This window comes from Balaenoptera physalus, assembly GCF_965194825.1.
Source record: "Balaenoptera physalus genome assembly, chromosome: 13".
In the NCBI taxonomy this organism is placed as follows: Eukaryota; Metazoa; Chordata; class Mammalia; order Artiodactyla; family Balaenopteridae; genus Balaenoptera; species Balaenoptera physalus.
The window spans coordinates 99,826,456-99,850,265 of NC_138892.1; the positions used below are offsets into that span (position 1 = coordinate 99,826,456).

General features: G+C 35.3%; 1 protein-coding gene across 2 annotated transcripts; it reads left to right on the plus strand.

Annotated features, from left to right (window-relative positions):
* Positions 1 to 71: 71 nt before the first annotated feature.
* On the plus strand, positions 72 to 23,108 carry LOC309640880 (natural killer cells antigen CD94-like). Of its 2 annotated transcripts, XM_082420340.1 has the most exons (8): positions 72 to 2,024; positions 2,722 to 2,841; positions 4,704 to 4,802; positions 5,696 to 5,815; positions 6,937 to 7,008; positions 7,151 to 7,302; positions 8,633 to 8,739; positions 11,343 to 23,108. In XM_082420340.1, the coding sequence occupies exons 1-8, from the start codon at positions 1,991 to 1,993 to the stop codon at positions 11,347 to 11,349; spliced, it is 711 nt and encodes a 236-aa protein (XP_082276466.1). In that variant the 5' UTR covers positions 72 to 1,990; the 3' UTR covers positions 11,350 to 23,108. The 2 variants fall into 2 exon arrangements, with proteins under 2 accessions (XP_082276466.1, XP_082276465.1); XM_082420339.1 differs by lacking the exon at positions 4,704 to 4,802 and having other exon boundaries at positions 11,090 to 23,108.
* The last annotated feature ends 702 nt before the right edge of the window (positions 23,109 to 23,810 follow it).

Genomic DNA, 23,810 nt, shown 5'->3' on the forward strand with positions numbered 1-23,810 from the left:
CCCTAGTGGCTAAGGTTTGTTCAGTGGGTTGTGCAGGCTTCCTGGTGGAGGGGACTAGTGCCTGTGGTCTGGTGGATGAGGCTGGATCTTGTCTTTCTGGTGGGCAGGACTGCGTCCGGTGGTGTGTTTTGGGGTGTCTGTGACCTTATTATGATTTTAGGCTGCCTCTCTGCTAATGGGTGGGGTTGTGTTCCTGTCTTGCTAGTTGCTTGGCACAGGGTGTCCAGCACTGTAGCTTGCCTGTTGTTGAGTGGAGCTGGTTGTTAGTGTTGAGATGGAGATCTCTGGGAGAGCTTTTGCCATTTGATATTACATGGAGCTGGGAGGTCTCTGGTGGACCCATGTCCTGAACTCGCCTCTCTCACCTCAGAGGCACAGGCCTGACACCCAGCTGGAGCACCAAGACCCTGTCAGCCACACGGCTTTTGGGAAGTCTGAGGTTTTCTGCCAGCGTTCAGTAGGTGTTCTGTAGGAGTTGTTCCACATGTAGATGTATTTCTGATGTATCTGTGGGGAGGAAGTTGATCTCCACGTCTTACTCCTCTGTCATCTTGAAGGTGACACCAGATTTTTCAATTTAGAGTCAGAAAGTAAACAAAATAAAAATGAATTACAATATAGGCAGACAATCAGTGTAGAATATTTTTTATAAAATCTCTGCTATCTCTAACCTTGGCTTCACTGAGATCTTTGAATGAACAGGAATGTTATAATATTGTTTTTGGTCAACCAACCTTGTATTTCATACATTAAAAGATAAGATGTGATATATTTTTAGGATTATTTGTAAGACCTTTTTTTTTTTAATTTTTATTTTTGACTGTGTTGGGTCTTCGTTTCTGTGCAAGGGCTTTCTCTAGTTGCGGCGAGTGGGGGCCACTCTTCATCGCGGTGCGCGGGCCTCTCACTGTTGCAGCCTATCTTGTTGTGGAGCACAAGCTCCAGACACGCAGGCTCAGTAGTTGTGGCTCACGGGCCTAGTTGCTCTGCGGCATGTGGAATCTTCCCAGACCAGGGCTCGAACCCGCGTCCCCTGCATTGGCAGGCAGATTCTCAACCACTGCGCCACCAGGAAAGCCCTGTAAGACCTTTTGATCTGAACTGGACTTAGGACCGTGGGAAACTTATGACCACTGCCTGTATCTGAGGCATCTTGTGTGGTTTCGCCTGACTCACACATACATTAGTTTCTATGAGGTTATAGCCCCGATAAGAGTCTTAGGTCTATTTTTGTTTGTGTACAATATCTATTTATTCCCACTACAAATATTGAACTTTTTTCACTTGAGAAGTAAAGAGCAAAAGGTAGATTGTCGGTGGCTACCCAACCGTATTTATATGAATAGAACTTGTTTTTCCTCTGAAACAATGTCAGGGTGGGGGTAGTACCAAAAAACCTCAAGCCAAACTGTCACTATCTGGACATATAGGTTTTATTATGTGATTTCTCTCTTCAAATGCCTTTTTATATAGGCAGTCATTTAAATCCACCTTTGATGAACAGATATGTTATTTCCAGCATAATTCCTTTTTAAAATTCCTCTGGTTGTCTAGAACCTTAGTTTCCATATACCTATGTCTTCCTTTACTGCATACTCAGTTCTCATAAAAATTTTCACTCTAGACTACTCAATTATATTATTTATGACAGTGGCTTTTCCTAATTTATTTCTGGAGTGATACACTATTACCTGTACAAACCAGATGGTATCTAAAGGCTTGTTGTACATAGTTTAGTTAAGTAGGGGTGATTTTCTTTTTGTATACCTATTAGAAAATATCCAGTTAGAGATTCATATTTCCTCTGTGGTTTTTACCAAATTAAGTTAGTTTCATACAACTGTAAGTAGCTGTACCACCTGAGGCTAGGTCTGGACTTGTCATCAACTCTAGGAGGATAGTGGAAGAAATACCTCTTCATTCATCCGCCAACAACTTTGTAAGCTCTTCTTCACCTTTGGGATAAAGAAATCATCCAAAAGTCTCCATAATGTCAAATGCTTCAGACTGTGATCAACCTCCAGGTATTTTTTTAAAATCTAAATGTCCTGTGCCATTTTAATGAAAATAAAATTTTTGTTGTTTTTGTCATAACTGCTGGTTATGATTTTACTGGGGCATTGTATTATTTTTAAATTATTTATTTATTTTATTTATTTATTTATGGCTGTGTTGGGTCTTCGTTTCTGTGCGAGGGCTTTCTCCAGTTGCGGCAAGCGGGAGCCACTCTTCATCGCGGTGCGCGGGCCTCTCACTATCGCGGCCTCTCTTGTTGCGGAGCACAGGCTCCAGGCGCGCAGGCTCAGTAATTGTGGCTCACAGGCCCAGTTGCTCCGCGGCATGTGGGATCTTCCCAGACCAGGGCTCGAACCCGTGTCCCCTGCATTGGCAGGCAGATTCTCAACCACTGCGCCACCAGGGAAGCCCGGGGCATTGTATTTTTAATATTTCCCACATATACCTGAAAGAGTGCCTTTAAATATATTTAAAAGAAATAATTATCTATTTCCTGGCTTGATCCAAAGTGTAATCAACCAGTTTAAATACTTTTAGGAAAGCTGGATGGGCTGTTGAGTGCAAATGTGTTTTGAGTATCTTTGATTTTACTACTACTATATTTGTATTTCTAGTGATCTTTGAAAACAGTAATGAATCTCTTAAATTCTAATCTCACTTGCTTTACAAGGTTATAAAGTAATTATATATTTTCTATGCTAAAAGAAAACACAGAGCAGACAGAGACAATCCCTATTGTGGACGTGGAACAGCCTCTTGCCGTTCCTCCTCCTCCTCCACCTGAGGATGAATGGGACCCGATTCCTGAGCACACCAATGTGGATGGTAAAGTAGATATACCAGATTTTATTCATTTACGGTCTCTCTTTGTTACCTTTAGATACATCTTCCATTTTATGTTTCTCTAGTTGTTACTATTTGGAAATTTTAAAATTTAGAGATAATACAAAGATTAAAACATTTTCAAAACATATATAGAAGTAAAACGAAAGTGTATTTTCTGACAGAGAGGTTTGAAATTTTCATATATTAAGGAACGTAGTTAAAGATGAAAGAAGCCATTGGTCCAAATTTAGACTTGTTTTCTCACATGAAACTGAGAGACTTAAGCTTGTTCAAGGTTTAAAACTCAGAAAATTTGTAAAAAAGACAAAGAAAGGTAGAACCCTATTACATGATGCCTCCTTTTGATCATAATTAAACTTAACATGTTTTAATAGAGCAGGGTTTTCCAACCTCGGCACTAATGACATTTTGGGCTAGGTAACCCTTTGCTGTGGGACACTGTTTAGTGATTGTAGGATGTTTAGCACCATTCTTGGCATCTATGCACTAGATGTCAGTTCCACCCGCCCATCAGTTATGATGCCAAGAATGTCTCCAGATATTTATTAATGTCCCCTGGGGAACAAACTTTCCTCTGGTTGATAACCAAGTTATATGATTCAGAAAGTTAAAGAAATGGTTTGGGTATTAGTCATGAATATAACCATTCTCTTGACAGCAATTTTTTACCTTGTTTCAGAAATACAATTCTTCCAAAATATAAAAAAATATCTTTTTTACACTGGACTTTATACATTTATTTTGGAGGGAAATAAACTTCCCAGTAAAAGACTATTAACAAAACTTTCTTCTGAAAGTTTAGTTTCTAGAATGTGGGGATGTAGCATATTATTTTTGTGAAATTGAATAAATTATAGATGTTGTTTGACCTAAAACCAAATATCATCCCTTTAAAACATTCACTAAGATTTACTGTAATTCTTTATGACGGGAACATACTACTAGCCATCAAGTTCAAATAAAGAGTTCTATCTTAATAATAACACAGATTTAAAATTGTTAAGCATCTCTGCATCTGATCATATTAATGATGATAACGTAATCTGAACTGAAATTTTTTCCTGGTTTAAGGATATTTAATAATTCCTGTATGTAAAATTTTCACCTGTGCTGGAAGTCCCCAAAGACATACTCAGGTTTAATGTTTCACTAGGAGAGCTCGCAGGACTCTATACAGTTGTACTCCTAGCTGAGATTTACGACAATGAATGGTTAACAAGCGTCACCAGCAAAGGGAAAAGGCACAGGGAGTGAAGTGTTGGGGAGGCCAAGCTCAGGCTTGCAAGGCTTCTCTCCCAGCAGAGTCACACAGGTCACACGAATTCCCCAGCAACAAGTTGGGACTATTTGTCACATGTTGCCAACCAGGGAAACTCATTAGAGAATCAATGTTCAGGGTATTTACTGGGGGTTAATCACATAGGCAGCTTCCAGCTGGCATGTAACAAAATTACAGACTTCCTGAAGGAAAGCAACAGTTCAGCACAAGCTATCTTGTTTGCACAAACAGTGGAGACATGGTAAGCCGTGCCTATCAATGAATGGTTGTGGAAACCCTCCTGAAATGTAGGTTTCCAGATGCCAGCCAAGGCCAACCTTGTAAGCGGGCCTTTCAGGATAACAAGTCAGGTCTGCTACTTTAATTCTTTTCTGCACATCCTCCAAAATAGTTTCCCCCCCCCACCTCATTCAGCCTAATAGTTCATAGTAATTCACACATTGGGCATTATTTTTCAGAAAATGTGGGCATTTTAACAATAATAAAAGGAGACTAATGATATTAATCTTTCAAATAACAGGAGTTTACATTATCTCTGATTTTCACGCACTCTGTTTCTTAGCTTCTCGCTTTTCCTTCTCTCTACGTGGAATAATCTCTGTGATCCTGGGAGTCTTCAGCCTGCTGCTTTTGCTGTTGTGTGGATTCTTTGGTTATCAGTGTAAGTCTGACCTACTGGGAGAAAAGAAATAATAGACTATTGGGAGAAAAGAAATAATAGACTATTTGCCAGATGATCACATTTCATTAAACCATTCCCAGAGAATAGTTTTTGGTAAATGTTTTATTGCCATACTGAATGGAGAACAGGAAAAAATGACATGAAAGTATCACAACTTTTTACTATATGAATGAATTTAACCTTGTGAGTTCTCAGTAACCACATTATTTTCCCAGGGACGCTATATTGTTGAAATTACTGCAGAATTTACTGAGTGTAATGATTATTATCAGTATTTTGAAAATTAGAAGTTACTGTATATTAAGCTCGTTGAATTTGTAACTGTCTTTATGTTGAAAATAAAAAGGAATTTTTCAGTTTGTTCAAACTGCCCATTCCTGCAGCATCCTAAATTAGATCAACAGAATGTTTGGATTATTATTAAAATTGTTCACAACTGGTTATTTTAAAATAGTAGTTTCTCATTGATAAAGTTAGCTTGAAATTCAGAATTCTAAAATTCGATTAGGAAGTGAAATTCTACACATTACGTCAAGTCATGATGCCAAAAGATTCATTTGAGACTTGGTTTTTGTTGTTGTTGTGGTTTTGTTGTCATCTATTTTAATTCATTTGAACCACTGTCCTGTTCATATAAACACATATTGAATCTTATAAGGAATTAGGATGATATTTTAGATTTAGGCATAGACTTTAGAAATAATAGTGGATTAATGAAAACATACTTAGCCAAATATCGTTTTACAGTTTTTGAAAACATTTATGGGGAATTTTATTAAAGATCTACTATAGAAATTAAACTCCACAATCTAATACACTACTGTTTCATAACTGAGCATGTGTTTTATACTCATCTGGAATTCTTGTTCCAGACTTTCAAAGTGTTCAGGAATCAAAGAGCAAGATGAAGAGCCTTATCCAACAGACTGAGTCTTTGCAAAACAAAGAGGAAAACTTTCTTCAGGTCCAAAAAGCTCTTGACCAAAATAAAGGTAATGTTAGAGCTAGAACAAACTATCTTTAGTTAGTTTAGAATGCTAGATTGTTCTTCTTGTTGCAGCCATAAAATGGTTGGTTGAATAATGCAATAGGAACTAATAGAGCAGCATGGTGGTTTTGATGGCTTCTTGCCTCTTAGTTCTTCATGGATATTCTGAAACTGAGTGTCTCACATTTACCAAATATAACCTCTTGTATTAATTAATTAATTCATTCATTCAGTTAATCATTCACATTTATTCAGTGTACACCAGATGCCAGCCACTTGGCTGGTGATCAAGGATAAATACAATATGAACCCTGCCCTTGGGAGGCTTAGAGAAAATATATAGACCAAAAATAAACCAGAGTTTCAAGGTGCGCAGTAGATGTGCAAGATGTTCAGGGAGCATGAAAATGGAAGAACTCAAATATCTGAAAAGCAGTGGTGTTTTCATAGTTTCTGAGTTCCTCCTAAGGAGAGACACTTATAATAATAGAGTAATCATAAAGCTGCTTTTATGCTAATTAAATTATAATATAAAAATAGTCTATGTTGTGATAAATAAATATTTTACAAAGGCCTTGCATTAAAATGTTAGGGTTTTTTTTTTCCCCTTGAGGTATTGAACCTATATTGAAAAATTAAATGAACCATCTGAGAGTGCATTAGTGATTCATCATGTTAAAAGACTAGTTTCTTTTTTTTTTTTTACTGAGATACGATTGACGTATAACCTTGTGTAATTTGGAGGGGTACAACATGTGTGTTTGATACATTTATATATTGCAATATGATTACTACAATAGTGTTAGCTAACACCTTTATCATGTCACATAAGTATCATTTCCTTTTTGTGTTGACAACAATTAAGTTTTAATCTCTTAGCAACTTTGTGTTTATAATACAGTATTGCTGACTATAATAACTAAGTTGTGCATTTTAAACGGATGGTTTCTAAGCAGCTGATTACTTCAGCCAGAGATGAAGCTAATTAAGTAGGGAAGGGAATTGGACTAAAATTATTTGTACATTTTGCCACTTGATCATTATTATTATTATGACTCTTGCACAGTAAAAAATCAGATGAAATGTGTATTCCTATCTAATGTTAAGTCTTGTTGTCTTATATAGAAATCTTACTGCAGCTCCAAAAACAGAATGAGTATATCACTGAGGCTCTAAAAGAACTAAATGTGGAACAAGGTAATTTGGAAGTGAGAAAATTCCGAGTTGACAGTAATTTTTAGTAACAGCCTCATTCTTTGAAGTGGGAGAACGTGTGAAGACATGAGGCCTTGTTTGTGAGGTTCTGTGGGCTCTGAGTTGTAAATATTTTCTTTCCTAGGAGACAGGTGTGGACCTTCTCTGAGTCACTGGGTACAATACAGAGACCACTGCTACCACCAAACCGTGGAAATTGTTTCTTGGTTAGAGTGTTCGGATCTTTGTGTCTCTTTGAATGCTACATTTTTGAAGACAGAAAGGAGTAGATTGATGGTGAGATTGTAGTTCATTCTTTACTTCTGGGATATAAATGTAGAGTAGCCACCAGGAGAAGGAAGGGCTCACCTGCAGCTCTGAAACCAGGGTAAGGGGCACTCTCCTTCTTCGTTTTCTACTCATCTTTCCCTGGCGTGCTCCACATCAACACACCTTTCTTTCCTAACACACCATGCATGCATTCACTGCAGAAACACTGTGTTTGCTCTTCCTTCTGCATGCAGAATTCTTCTCTCAGATGCAACCATGGCGAGCTACTTCACCTCCTTCAACTATTTATTCAGTTGTCACCTTCTTAATGAGACCTACCCTGGCAACCTTACTTAAAATTACAACCTGTGTACCAGTGCCCACCCCACCGCCAGACCCCTCCTCTGTACTTTTAGGCATTGTTACCCAGCTTTAAGTTCTTATAGCACTTGTCACCTTCTTACGTATCATATCATTTACATGTATGTTTTTTACTTCTATCTGGCCCACATCCCCCAGAAGCAGGGATCTTTCTCATTTTTGTTCAATGATATATCTCAAGCTCTAAAAATAGGCACAGTATTAAATAAATGATAAAATAAGAAAGTAATTCATATCTTGCTGTGGTGTCTTCTTAAATATAAAATTTTCTATTATAATCATCACTTACTATTCAGTTCAGAAAAAAATAATATTTACCTAGTAAAAGTATGGTAAATTTTACCTAGTAAAAACCATGTAAAAACTGTGAAATAACTATATCAAAAGGACATAGGAGGTGAGAAGATAGGGCATGAGACTAAAAATTCTGTCTTCATAAAATAGGAAGTCATAGAACTAATAAAGAGTTAGGAACAGTTAATTGCCTCTGGAGAATGGCATTCATTGAGGGAGGGAATGACTGCTATTTTGTATATATCAATATTTAGCATCATTTGACTTCTAAAACCAAGTGCATGCATTTGTGTGATAGATTTAAAAAATATATGTAAGTGTAAAAAATTGGATGAAATTACAATACAGTTAATGCTGTGCCCTTTCTTTTTACAACTTAAATATTTCTAAAATACACTGGGGAAATAAAAACCTTTATCATTACTAGAACTGAGCTAAAAAAAATAAAATAAAATTTTCTATTAGCTCTGTCTTTTTTTTTTTTCTTCTTGGTGTTTAATTCCTGGTTTAAGAAATGCACAGACACTAAAGAACTGAAATATTTTTTCAATGTTTTATTTATCAGTGGGCATATATAGACTGCATTATTTTTATTTTTATGATTCTTTAGACACAAGTTCTTTATTTGTATCTCCAATGCACTTTTAGTATTAACACCTTTGTGTATTTTGGTTCCATGTAGTACATCATGAAGTTACTTGCAGTAAATCACACTTGGCTTGGCCTATCTTATAAAGAAGAGGACAATCAATGGAAGTGGGAAGATGGCTCCCTTCCTTCTCCTAGCCTGTAAGTTTCTAGTATAAAATCCAATTCCTTACTCCTTTTTCAATGTCTTTGGCCTAAAGAGCTTGAGGAAATAGAGAAGATCCTTTGGCCTAAAGAGCTTGAGGAAATAGAGACGATAATTTCTCTTCTTGAAGAGGGGTCGAATTTAGACCTCTTTATTTCTTGTTTTTGTTATTTCATATTATACTGTCAGCAATTTTGTAAATCATAAGGTCACTTAGATATTTCATAATTAGTGTAAATATACCCTTATTATTAGATGAGCTGAATGATTACAATTTCAGATAAGAAATATAATGTGGGGAAGAATATCATTAGTATGAATATGGGGACCTCTCTGGTATTTTTATTGGCAAGAAGTATAGATAAAATTGTCTTTCCTCAGCCAAATAATTTGGGACTTTTTTTTTTTTTTGGTTTTAAGTACATATTTTTCTATTGTTATTCAGAAACATTGCATTAGACAGCTATGGCAGAAAAAATATTTTCAAGCTCTTTCATCACTGTGTGCCAATCTTAGATAATATTTCAAAGTTTTGATAATTTTGATAGCTGATTATTTTTATTTTGTTCCTTTAGGTTATATTATTCTGATGTTTAGTGAGGCTGTTTTTCTTATAACCTATAATAATACTTTTGACCATTTTATAATATTTACCTTTTATTTCTTGGTATGATTCCTTATATATTAAGTTTGTAACTTCTCTTGCACACATATCTTACCAGTGTTTTCCTTTAATAATTTGTCCTTTTAAGTTTATTTGCTTTTATTATATGAACAAATGGTTAACATTGAAGTATAATGAGATTGTCTTTGTTCATTTGAAATTTATTTTAAGACATGAGGTAGAAAGCTGAAACATGTACATGTATGTTCAAATGTAGATATAGTTATATGTCTATGTGTATTTCAATTAAGTAATCAATTGTCAGTATTGTTTAAATGATTCATTTTACTTTCATCACTGATTTTAATGTCATTTATCATATGCTAAAATTTAATATTTAAATAATTTTAGTCTTTTTACATGTCCCTTAAGTATTTCATAGTTTGTGTAAATATTTTTTGTGTAAATATACTTGAATATTTTCCCAGCCTTGCCTGCACTATTGCATTGTTAGTCTATTCTAACTTACATTGTTGATCATTTTAATTATTGGAATTTTGTGAATTGAAAGTTTTCCTCTACTTCAAACCTTGTACAATGTTTGGAACATAGAACATTCAATAGGTATGTTGAATTAATGAATGAAATAACATATGAAATATTTTGGTGATTTAATTTTCCCAACACAGTTCAGAATTTTTTTTCTAGTTCCTTTGGCATTTTAAAAAGAAATGTACTATGCATTTAATAAATCAGGAAATAAGCTTTGCCTTTTTTTTTTTAGATAGTACTAAACAACCAGCTTTGCTCTAGAGTTGCTGAAAAGTTGTTAACATTGATCTAAAATGTTCTTTATAATCTAGACATTTAGTAAAGGACTAAATTCAATCAGCATATTTGATAACATCTACCCTGTGGCATTTATATCAGTGGTAAATTAAAGTAAAATGTGAATTAAAGTAAAATGAACATTATCAGAGCAGAGGCAAGTGTCCTGAAATATTACATATACAGTTAACCCTTGAATAATGCAAGAGTGTTAGGGGCACTGACCCCTCCATGTAGTGGAAAATCTGCTTAGAACTTATAGTCTACCCTTCTATAGGCGGTTCCAGAACGACATGTTAAACCAACCACAGTTAAACCAACCTGTAGTACTATAGTATTTACCATTGAAAAAATCCGCATATAGGTAGAACTGCGTAGTTCAAATCCACGTTATTCAAGGATAAACACACACACACACTCACTCACACACACATATATACATATACATATGTATTCTAAATTTCATTACTAATTTTGGCTAGCTTTTATATCTAATGTATTTATAAGTAAATATCCCTCCTCCAATGGTAGCTGTACATGCATGTGGTTTCTATCATGCTAATCTGTACTTAAACTTAATTATGTACCCCAGATCATATGTCCTGTCTTTCCTGCTATTGCCATAATTTTCCAGCTGGACCCTTCTCTTCTTCTCTATACAGGTGTACCTTTTCCCACTTATAAATACTCATAAATAACTATCACATTTTGTGAAGCTTATTTATGACTTATATGCCTATCTCTTTTTGTATATATACATGTATGAGTTCTTTGAAAAGAGGGAGAGTGACTTTACTCCCTTGAGTTCCCTACAGCGCCAGGAATAATTGGTTTCACATAGCATGTTCTTAAGCAATGCTACTTAATTTGAACACAGTGCGTGGCCAGTGACTTGTGTTTTCTAAATTTCTCAGGAGTCTACCAAGGCCAAGTACGGATTTCCAGGGGAATTGTGTGTATGCAAATGTGCACACTGTTGGCATGGATACCTGCACCATGTCCTCTTCATGTGTGTGTGAGAAGCCTGTCTGTGCTAAACACTCAGAAGAAAGTTAAAAAAAAACTGATGAGGTTTGCACATCTCAATAACATTCCATATTCAAGACCTGCCTGCCTTTCTTCTATTAGCACTTCATGTTATTCATAACTCTTTTTTTTTTGTGGCAGAAACTGATAAATGACTTCATGATAGAAGAAGCCAGAGTCTAGAGTTAAAGGAGAAAACATAGAGAAGCACAGACAACTTAGAAACTCAGAACCTGTTTGATTTTCTGAGAATTACATATTAATAAACATATCATTTGTCATAAATACTTTTAGTCTTTGGGAGTCTTTTTTTTTTATTTCAAAATCTACTTACTCATTTACAATTGGGACCTGTGGAAATAAGCCTTTAGAACAAATACAGTAGGAAATATAAATGATAAATGGTTTACCACATAATATACAAAAAATGTAAAAAATGCAAAGAAATATCAATAATAACAAAAAGCAGAAATTAAAAATAAATTAAAACAAATTGATGTAGTCATCTATTTCTCAAGTTGCTTGCAGAAGTCTTTCTAGCAGATTTTCAATATATCAATTTCACTCACATCTTTAATTCCTTGCTTCTCATCATAGTAGAAAAGATAAATTTCCTGCCAAAATCTAGTGCTTATATGTGGAATCTAAAAAAAAATGATGCAAACGAACTTATTTACAAAAGAGAAACAGACCCACAGACTTAGAGAATGAATTTATGGTTACCAGGGGGAGGTGGGGGGGGAAGGGGTAGACTGGGAGTTCGGGATTGACATGTACACACTGCTATATTTAAAACAGATAACCAAAAAGGACCTATTGTATAGCACAGGGAAGTCTACTCAATACTCTGTAATAACCTAAACGGGAAAAGAATTTGAAAAAGAATAGCTACATGTGTACGTGTACCTCAATCACTCTGCTGTACACCTGAAACTAACACAACATTGTTGATCAACTATACTCTAATATAAAATAAAATTTTAATAAAAATATAATCTAGATCAGTTTTCCCCTATCCCCAATGCTGTTTCAAGTTTTAATGCCATTAATTCCCCTTTCACATATATGCAACCACTTCTATTTAAAATGCATTACTTTCAAGTTGTCACTGTTTGCAGATGACATGATACTATATATAGAGAATCCTAAAGATGCTACCAGAAAACTACTAGAGCTAATCAATGAATTTGGTAAAGTAGCAGGATACAAAATTATTGCACAGAAATCTCTTGCATTCCTATACACTAATGATGAAAAATCTGAAAGAGAAATTAAGGAAACACTCCCATTTACCATTGCAACAAAAAGAATAAAATACCTAGGAATAAACCTACCTAAGGAGTTAAAAGACCTGTATGCAGAATACTATAAGACACTGATGAAAGAAATTAAAAATGATACAAACAGATGGAGAGATACACCATGTTCTTGGATTGGAAGAATCAACATTGTGAAAATAACTCTACTATCCAAAGTAATCTACAGAGTCAATGCAATCCCTATCAAACTACCAATGACATTTTTCACAGAACGAGAACAAAAAATTGCACAATTTGTATGGAAACACAAAAGACCCCGAATAGCCAAAGCAATCTTGAGAAAGAAAAATGGAGCTGGAGGAATCACAGTCCCTGACTTCAGAGTATACTACAAAGCTACAGTAACCATGACAGTATGTTACTGGCACAAAAACAGAAATATAGATCAATGGAACAGGATAGAAAGCCCAGAGATAAACCCACGCACATATGGTCACCTTATTTTTGATAAAGGAGGCAAGAATATACAGTGGAGAAAAGACAGCCTCTTCAATAAGTGGTGCTGGGAAAACTGGACAGCTACATGTAAAAGAATGAAATTAGAACACTCCCTAACCCCATACACGAAAATAAACTCAAAATGGATTAAAGACCTAAGTGTAAGGCCAGGCAGTATCAAACTCTTAGAGGAAAACATAGGCAGAACCACTCTATGACATAAATCACAGCAAGATCCTTTTTGACCCACCTCCTAGAGAAATGGAAATAAAAACAAAAATAAACAAATGGGACCTAATGAAACTTAAAAGCTTTTGCACAGCAAAGGAAACCATAAACAATACCAAAAGACAACCCTCAGAATGGGAGAAAATATTTACAAATGAAGCAACTGACAAAGGATTAATCTCCAAGATTTACAAGCAGCTCATGCAGCTCAATATCAAAAAAAAAACAAACAATCCAGTCCAAAAATGGGCAGAAGACCTAAATAGACATTTCTCCAAGGAAGATATACAGATTGCCAACAAACACATGAAAGGATGCTCAACATCACTAATCACTAGAGAAATGCAAATCAAAACTACATTGAGGTATCACCTCACACCAGTCAGAATGGCCATCATCAAGAAATCTACAAACAATAAATACTGGAGAAGGTGTGGAGAAAAGGGAACCCTCTTGCACTGTTGGTGGGAATGTAAATTGATACAGCCACTATGGAGAACAGTATGGAGGTTCCTTAAAAAACTACAAATAGAACTACCATACGACCCAGCAATCCCACACTGGGCATATACCCTGAGAAAACCATAATTCAAAAAGAGTCATGTACCACAATGTTCATTGCAGCACTATTTACAATAGCCAGGACATGGAAGCAACCTAAGTGTCCATCAATAGATGAATGGATAAAGAAGATGTAACACATATATACAATGGAATATTACTCAGCCATAAAAAGAAACGAAATTGAGTTATTTGTAGTGAGGTGGATGGACCTAGAGTCTGTCCTACAGAGTGAAGTAAGTCAGAGAAAAATAAATATTGTATGCTAACACATATATATGGAATTAAAAAAAAAAAAAGAAGGTCATGAAGAACCTAGGTGTAGGATGGGAATAAAGATGCAGACCTACTAGAGAATGGACTTGAGGACATGGGGAGGGGGAGGGGTAAGATGTGACAGCGTGAGAGAGTGGCACGGACATATATACACTACCAAATGTAAAATAGATAGCTAGTGGGAAGGAGCCGCATAGCACAGGGAGATCAGCTCGGTGCTTTGTGACCACCTAGAGGGGTGGGATAGGGAGGGTGGGAGGGAGGGAGACGCAGGAGGGAAGAGATATGGGGATATATGTATATGTATAGCTAATTCATTTTGTTATAAAGCAGAAAGTAACACAACATTATAAAGCAATTATACTCCAATAAAGATGTTAAAAAAAGAAAAGAAAGAAAGGACTAAGCCTTAAAAATACAGTCACCTTAGCCATAGTCGTATGTATTGGAGGGTGGGAAGTTCTCAGGAGAAGAGCTGTATGCTGGCTGATAATTGCAGGGATGCCCCTTATAATTACACACTAATTTTTCCTGTACAAGCAAAAGTTACCCCAAATCAAACATATTCCTTGACAAAGTCTAGAGATTCTAAGAAAAAGTAAATAATAGGGAACACATATTTAAAATTTACTCCATGTCAAGTGCTGTTACAAGTGTTAATCAATTTTACTCTCAAGATAACCTTATAAGGTAAATTGCAATATTTTATAGAAGAGAGAAATGGTTAACTTTTTCAAGACTGTAGACTCTGTTAGTAATGGAGCCAGAATTTGAACTTAGGCATCTTAATGCCACAACCCATGCCCTGAAACACATGACTATATATATATATATATATCTTCTTATATACTTACTCAAAGAAGCATCTAGCAAAAGCATAATATACCACTTAATAACAGGTGAGATTATGCTGGAAACCTTAGAAAATCATGAATAAAAAATTTTCATGATTCCACATTCAATACAAAATAGTGGGGAACTCAGAAGACTATACAGCTTTTGCAGTTTTTCCGTAGAATTGCAGTGATAGATAAAGAACATGTTCTTTGGGGAGTACAGATAAGAGATGCAACTCAAATTTAAGGATGAATCAGGAGAGGAATCCTAGTGGATTTTATATCCAGAAATATATATCGATATATCCCCCAAATCTCAATTTTTTTGGAATCCTTTGGAAGTTATGTTCTTAGGGAAATTTTATCTGAGACAGAGGTTATTGTGTCAGAAGTGCTCTTGGGATCAACACTTAGTGGAAAAGAAGGAAAACAGTATTGAACAGAATGAGCTGTGATAAATCTAGCTTCAGCTGCAGCCAACCGCATGGAGATTTCTGAGGCTGGGAATGTCCTTCAGAATAATCCCAAATTAGGGTGAGGGCTGGGCCTTTAAATCTCTTGTATCAACCAGATATGGGAGGCAGGTGGCCCATAGGGAGGGCGGTGATCCTAGGTGAGGCAGACGTCTTAAGCTGGGAGCAATGTCTCTTGGTTGAGATGTTAAAGCTGTCACATGTCAGCATTCCTAGCATTTGTAGGAGTTAGTACTGTAGTCCTGAAGGGGGAATCAGGGCACAGCACAGCACTCATGACAGAATAAAGAAATCAGACCTGAAGGACTGAGTTGCAATTAGGCAGAAATTGATGTTATGGATAATGAGATTTCTGTAGAGAAAAAAACATCTATAAATGAACATAAGGAAGAAATAGAATCCAATTCAGCTGAAAAGCATATAGAAAAGACTAAAAAACATTTAAGAACCATTCACGGCTTTGTACTGTTTAGTCATGGTAAGGAGTTTAAACTTTACTTAGTGGGAATCGACTCAAGTGTTTTAAGCAGAAGAATAATTTAATTAAATTTGTGTTGTAGAAAGATCTCAGTTACTGTGCCATGGGCATGAATGAACTAGCCTTAGTGCTGAAGGCAGTGAGACTAGTAAAAACATATTACAGTAATAAAAAAGAGAGATGTTGGTTACACGGTAGCAAATAGAGACATAGTTATGAATTAAATTGGAAGGAACCAAGATATATTCTAGGGTGCCTAGACACTGCCTATTGCATAGAAAGGAATACTCAGTAACCATACAACTCCTGAATAAAAGGAGGTGGAATAAAAAGGGGATCTTTTTTTTTATCCACTTGAATCATGTGTTTAGAATCATGGTCCAGTGATATGGTCGAACAGCTAGTTGGCTGAAGGCTCCACTTGGATGGCGGGGAAAGACATTTTCTCTTCTGCATTTTATTTTCTCCAGTCCCAGCCAATGTTATACTAAACTTTTTATTAAAGAAAATCATAATCTATTCCCCTTATCACCTTAAAAAAACATTCAACAGCAATTTCCTGGAAATAGGAAACAGCAACAAAGTGGAAGAGAGTAGGTTCAAACATTTCCTGAGCATATAGACCTCATTTTGCTCATATGTACATAGTTTTGCACATTTGGAAAGAAGGAGTAAAAAGCAATCACTTGCTAATTGGTTAGAAATCAAAAGAAAGACAGTTTAACTACAATACATCCCTTTCATTTCTCTGTGACCAGAAGTCAAGATCACACCTGGATATTTGTTTTTGCAACTAAACTGATAACTGCTTTGGTGACATGGTGCGGAAGTATGATACAATTTAAATACAATGCAGTACAGAAATACAAAGTCAGCAAAATATAACTGACAATTTCCCATTATTAGTAAAGATCAGTAAAGTAGGACAGTGACTGGCGGAGGAGATCTAGCACCGAATCTGAGTAACATCAATATTGAAATTACATATAATGGTAAATGGAGACACAGCAGGATGTATTGTTATACAGCCTATAAAAGAAAAAAATGAAACAAGACTAAATTCTTGAAAGTTCTGGCTGGCAAAGTTTTTTTAAAGTATGTAGTTTAAAATCTAGCTAAATTCTACAGAAAGTCTTACCCAAGATTGTAGAGATTGGCATTTCAATTATTAGGTGTGTGTATACTTGGGAAGTATGGAAAAATCTAGAATTTTAAAAGACTAACAATAAAAAGTACAAAAATATAAAAGGATGGTATATGCCATTTTAAGTTCAGAATAAAATTGCAAACTGTCCTATTTTCTCATAAATGAAGAGTAAATTTTTGCATACCTTTGAATTATTGTGTTAGAACCTAGTAAAGCAGGCGATATAATTCATGAAATATGTTCAATTTGAGTTGTACTGATATTTCAATTGGCTATAGTCTTCCTACTGGGAAATTAATTTACTTGATGATGCTCATTTGAAAAAGAAAACATTAATTCTTGAAATACATTTTGTTACAGGATGAAGAACTTATAGACCTAAAAATACATATTATATGAATCTAAATGCCCAGATTTCAAGTAGTTTTTGTTGGATTTTTCTGTTTGCTATTTGTCCTCAGGAAATATTTCAGGGATTTTAACAAGTTTTAAACTGGGTATACAGTTGTCCCTCAGTATCCATGGGGGATTAGTTCTAGGACCACCCCCCCTACCGTTGTATACCAAAATCTGCAGATGCACAAGTCCCTTATAGAAAAGGGACTTGTATATAACCTTTGCTCATCCTCCTGTATACTTTAAGTCATCTCTAGACTACTTATAATACAATGGAAATGCTATGAAAATAGTTTAAATTCAATGTAAACGTTATATGTGGAATCTAAAAAAAAGGCTACAAATCAACTTATCTACAAAACAAAAATAGAGTTACAGATGTAGAAAATAAACTTATGGTTACCTGGGAGTGGGTAAGATAAATTGGAAGATTGGGATTGACACATATACACTACTATACATAAAATAGATAACTAATAAGGACCTACTGTATAGCACAGGGAACTCTACTCAATACTCGATAATGGCCTGTATGGGAAAATAATCTAAAAAAGAGTGGATGTATGTATAACTGATTCACTTTGCTGTACAGCAGAAACTAACACAACATTGTAAATCAACTATACCCCAAGAAAAATCAGACAGAAAAAAATGTTTTTAATTCAGGGAAAAAAAACCCCACTATGTAAATAGTTGCCAGTGGGCAGTGCATTCAAGTTTTGCTTTTTTGAAACTTTCTGGAATTTTTTTTTCAAATATTTTCTATCAGTGGTTGGTGGGATATAGGGATGTGGAGCCCACAGATGTGGAGGGTCAATTGTATATGAAAATAATGTGAACTTTGATATATTTAATTAATTTAATTTATACTGATGGTTCTAACTTAGAACCTTTACTTCTGTTTTGAGACAGACTTAGGAAACAAGAAGCAAGACAGATTTGTCTTCTATATTTAAAAGCAGATCTTCTGAACAGAAAAGAAGGCTGATTGGACTCAAAACGTTTTCATATCTTTACCTAGAGACTTAAAGAACTAAATCAAAGTTTTTATAGAGACTCCACCACTTATTTGTTTGATATATGGCAGAGAAGGCCCCCTTTAGTCATTTGAAGCCTTTTCCTTCATATTTTAAATTCCAGGTTTGGGTAGAATGAATTCCCAAACTCTGAGGATGGGCACCTCAAGCTAAAGATGTACAAAGGTTATGTCATCTCTACATCTAGTGCCAACTCAGTTCCCAAGAAAATGCCAGTATCATCCTTAATTTTCCCTCTCCTCTTTCATTTTTAGTCCTGAATTTCATTCATTCTTCAAGCCCTGATGGCATCGCTCTTAAACTTATTATTATTTTTATTATTAATTATTATCATTATTATTTACGACATCCTACATGTCATCTGATGATGACATTTCATTAAAATCTTTATCATTTTTCTCCTGAACTGGGTTGCTGCCTTATAACTGTCTCCTTAGGATTGTCTTTGCTCTTCTTAAAAGCCAATTCCATTTCTGCACAGCAGCCAGTTACATATTTAAAACTCAAATCGGTCAATGTCATATTACTTACATAACATGATAAACTTCCACTGTCTATGAAATAACAATAAGGCTGCTGAAACAGATGCAAAATTGTTCCTCACTCCTGCCATCTTTTCAGTCTTATTTCCTCTCACCACCCTCTTAATGCTTTGTGTTGCCACAAGGACTGCTTGCTCTGTTCATGAGTTTATGTTGTTTTCTTTGTTTTGTCTGCTTTCCCCCTAACTTACATCATTAACTCTTAGTAACTCTTTAGGACTCAAATCAGTTACTATTTCTTAAAATAAATTTTTTTAAACCTCCACCCTACTTCAACCCATGTCAGGATTTGATTTTGTGGTTCTCTTTCAAGCTGCACACCCATTTCACTGTTCCTTACACAATTACTTATAATCATTTCTATATTTTTCTCAAATAGACTAAAAAATCGGACTCCAGCGACCATCTGTCTTCAGTGTGTAGCAGAGACACAGCTACATTATACACTCTTAATAATTATTAGTTTAAGGAATGAAATTAATGAGTATCAAACAATATACATTCAATTAAGTTTGAGTATTTTTACTTCTTGTACCAAACAGCCTGAAAATGTCAAGATGGATTTTCTGTAGGTCGGGAAGAAAAATTTGGTATAAATTATAACATGTACGCTAATATATAATACACATAATGTAAAACGTACACTGTATAAATCACAAGCCATGGGCAGCATCTTAAAGATTCAGGAAGTCACTGTCAGAACTTAGGTAAAAGGAGAGACCAGTGTCGCTATCGAACCTCACACATATTAGGATAGGATGGAAATTTTAAAAAAGGTGGCTTCTGATATGTGTCCGAAGTGTACATCACAAAGGCTGCCTCTCAAACTTTCAAGCCCTGATTTAGGATCAAGGATTTATTACCCATCCAACTTTATACATGTGCTTCAAAAAGGCATTGAAGCAGGGAATCACCAACTGAATAATTTGGAAAGCGGCATGATTGAACTTGTACTTAATGCATTTTAAACCAACAACTGAAATAAAAGAGATGGGAAGACCCAGGAAATAATATCTCAGATGAGAAAAATAACATGAAGATGGAGAAGAGGTAAAAAATTGAAAAAATGTTTTATAGGTAAAATCTCCTAAAAACTTAGCACCTGATTGTACTGAATCTAAATCAGCACCTGTCCGTGCCTTCTCTTCTCCAATTCAGTGCTCTGCTCAAACTTTCTTTTCTGACATTCAAATAAACTTGCTCTTAATAGGTCACCAAAATTCTTCTACTCTCTGAACCCAAATTAAATTTCAATATTTGTTTATCCTCTTAGAACATTTGCCTTGACTGAACTCCCCTTCTTATTTAAATTTTACTGCTGCCTTTCTATCTTGGGTTTTTCTCTTAAGATCTCTGACCACTGGATTCTACCTGCCTCAGCCCCCACTGACCAGCTGAGGAAGAGGAGTAGAAGAGGGCAGGGTAGATTCTGCAGCAGGAGAAAAAGTGGCTGGGTGGAATCACTGCTCCCAAGCTCCTAATCCTAGGCTCCAGCTCCTATGGCCCCTCCTTCGTCTGCAACCACACCCTCGCCCCCTTACCCCACCTTTTCCCTTCCCCACCCTAGCCCCAGTCTCAGCTCTTGCTTTCCTTCCCCATGTCTAGTGCTCATTATTTTAGATTAGTATTTCATGTCTTTTTGGCTCTATTTCTGAGAAAACTGGATATAAAAAATAGCAAGCTGATTGTTTAAAAACTGAACTGGTGTTGTCTATGGTGGGAGAAACTCCTAATTAACCATTCTAAGAAGAAATTGATTATATTTTCATCAGACTTCATCACGTGTTATATATATGTGTTATATAATATACCTAGGTTATGTAGTTTTCATATTTTAATAAATAAAGGGTGTTATATAAATTAAAATGTTCTGTTTTTTCTTTTTTCTGACCAAATATATTATTTTAAAAAATTTGTCTTTATTTTCTATTTTTCTTGGCCTTACTCAAAGATTAAAGATACATTTTCTGTGTTTCATTCCCTTATACGTATTACTTACGTTTAGTATTTCATTTGCCTGACATAGGGAGTTAAGGTTAATTTTCCCAAAAGTATATCCAGTTGTTTAAACACAATTTATTGAGTGTTCTATAATTTATTGTCTGATTCACACATTTAAGTAACATGTTTGGGTGTCTACTATATGTCAAGTCCTAAAATGATAAACAATAATAGACACATCCTTGTGGAAATTAGAATTGTTGGAGAAAACATGTATCAGTCAAATAACTACAGAAATTATTTTTAAATTACAGTGTTGATTATTGCCTAGAAAAAGGTAAATTATCCACATGGTACTATGAGAAATATCATAGAGGTAACTGAGCTAGTGTAGGAGTTCCCTGAAGATCTCTAAGGGAGTGCGGATTGGAATAGGTATTTTACAAATTGAATTCCTACAGTTACTTAGGTAAAGGAAAGAGGGAGAGAGTGTTTCAGGCAAGGACATTAGGATGTGTAAAGACCTGGTGATGTTAGGAAGAATGGCCCATTCAGTTAAAGAAGAATGATGTGACAAGAGCATAAAGATAGAGAGAAGTGTAGTATCACATGGAGCTGCAAAGGCAAGGCAGAGCAGAGGCAGACAGTCCGAGAATAATGTATTATTTAAAATAGGTCAAGTCTTGTAATTGACATAGATATACAGAGAATGAGATAATAAGTAGGAGAACTCCAGATTTCTTACTCCTTCAACAAGTTAAAAAATGGTGACCTTTACTAATATAGGAATGCATTTGTGATGATGATCTTGTTTATTTTATTTTCATTATTGAGGTGTTGAGTTTTAGTTGTTAATATTTGGGGCACTAAGAGGAGATGTTAATTGACAAGGAGATAAGTGAGTTGAAACCTAAAGGAAAAATCTTTTCAGCACATACACATGTATAAACACTTGTTATAAGAAATCATTGAAACAATGATTGTGGCTGAAGAGACCAAGAAAATACAGAATTAAGAAGAAATGTTTAAAAAGAAGGGAGTGGTGAATGGTGTTGAATGCTATTAAAAGCTCATCTAAAAGGGAAATAAAAGGATCCGTTTAGTGAAGCAGAGATCACTTATGATCTAAAGGTGTGCTGATGCCAAGCAGTCATTGGGGCAGGAGCCAGGATGCAATAGCTTGAGTAGTGAGAATAAAAGATAAGAAATAGAGATGAAATGCAATGGCACTCTGAGAATTTTTCTTTTTTATGAGTGATAGAGAGTGAAGATAGTAGTTATATTGGGATTTGAGGTCTAATAAGGTTAAAAATTGCATGTAATTTTAAGCTGGTGAGAAGGAAACTACTAAGAAGACATTGACTATTCAAAAGGAAAGAAAAGTGATAAATAGTGTATGATTCTCCAGTGATAGGAGTGGATAGATTCAAATACAGTTGAAATTGGCTTTACCGAAAAAGAAGAACACCTCTGTTGAACAGGAGAGAATATAAGACGCATGCATATATAGGGAGAAACCTGAGAGATGTTCAGTCTGATAATCTGGTGGTTTTTATTTTTCTGTGATATAAGTCATATTCTGAGAACAAGAGTGGGTGTGGAAGTGACAGAGATTTGTGAGGAATGGAGAAAGTGTGATAAAATTGGTTTCAGAGAATGTGAAAGAATGGTGACCTGAAAAAAGTAACAGGACTCCCAGCAGTGTTAAAGCAATTTCATGTTGGTGACAATGAATTTATATTGCAGTAAATCTGACCTGTTCTAAAAGCACTTGGCTTCTCAGGCGTTGACAAAGAGAAAGAGATAATTTATATCATATAAGATAATGACTTTACTGAACAAGTGGGACCCAAAAAAGTTCAAGGAAGTTAGTGATTGGCAGAAGAGAAACATATTATGGAATCAAGGTGGACATGGAGGAAAGTGAAGTAAGAAGAAGACTGATAGATTAGAACAAAGTCGAGCTGAAGAAAAGACTAGAGATGCTAGTGAGATCAAAGCATTTTCATGTTGGAAAGAGATAAATGAGCAATCTAGAAAAGTAAGTGTGTTTGTGGAGGGTGGGAAGTTTTAATAAGACATTTTTGAGATGAAACATTTAAAGGTATGACAAGGACCAAGGTGTTCCCATGGGAGGGGTTGTCTGAGGCAGAGTGGAGAAGTCACGTGGAGATGGTGAGGCAGAGCAATTGCGTAAGCCGGGAGGTAAGAGGATGGTGCACATGGACACTGATGGGTCAGCGATGAGAAGAGGGAAAATGAACGTTAGACTCATAAGTAAGTGGGAGGGGCTTGAGGGAGGTGGTATCCGTACTAAGGTTCTCAGTCATCAGGTACAAACTAACAACAGAGACAAATTTGGAAATTTATAGTAAGATATTTTCTTTTTTACCTACAAGCTGGTGACCATTGAAGTCTTCCAAACTATATAGTTATTTACTGTAACACAACAGACTGTACTAAACTATATTACATGCTATAAAAACAAAATGTAAACTCCCTGCTATGGGTGGTGATATCAACTACCACTAAGTAGTTACCAACTATTAAGAATTATCTATTACAATTTAACCAGTAAAGCCAAAAATATAATTTCTATTCTGACAAATCTACATACTTTTCTCTGTATCCTATGTTATTTTTGTTCAATGTAACCTCTAATACAATATGTAATTTGGTTCATTTTTCTTTTCCTTTAGGCCTTCAGACTTGTTATAGGAATACTCTTATTAAGCAGTCATTAAATATTTTTCTTATACAATTTAAATCGAAAAGTCTGTAATTTATGAAATAGTTTTCAAAATACCAAAGGTCATGTCATACTAAAGCACTATATTTCACTTCCTGATATGTATTTTGTGGAGGAGGTAAACTACAAATTAGCAGTTGCGTGAAACTTCCTTTGTAGTTTTTCACGCATGCTTTGAATAACAAAAG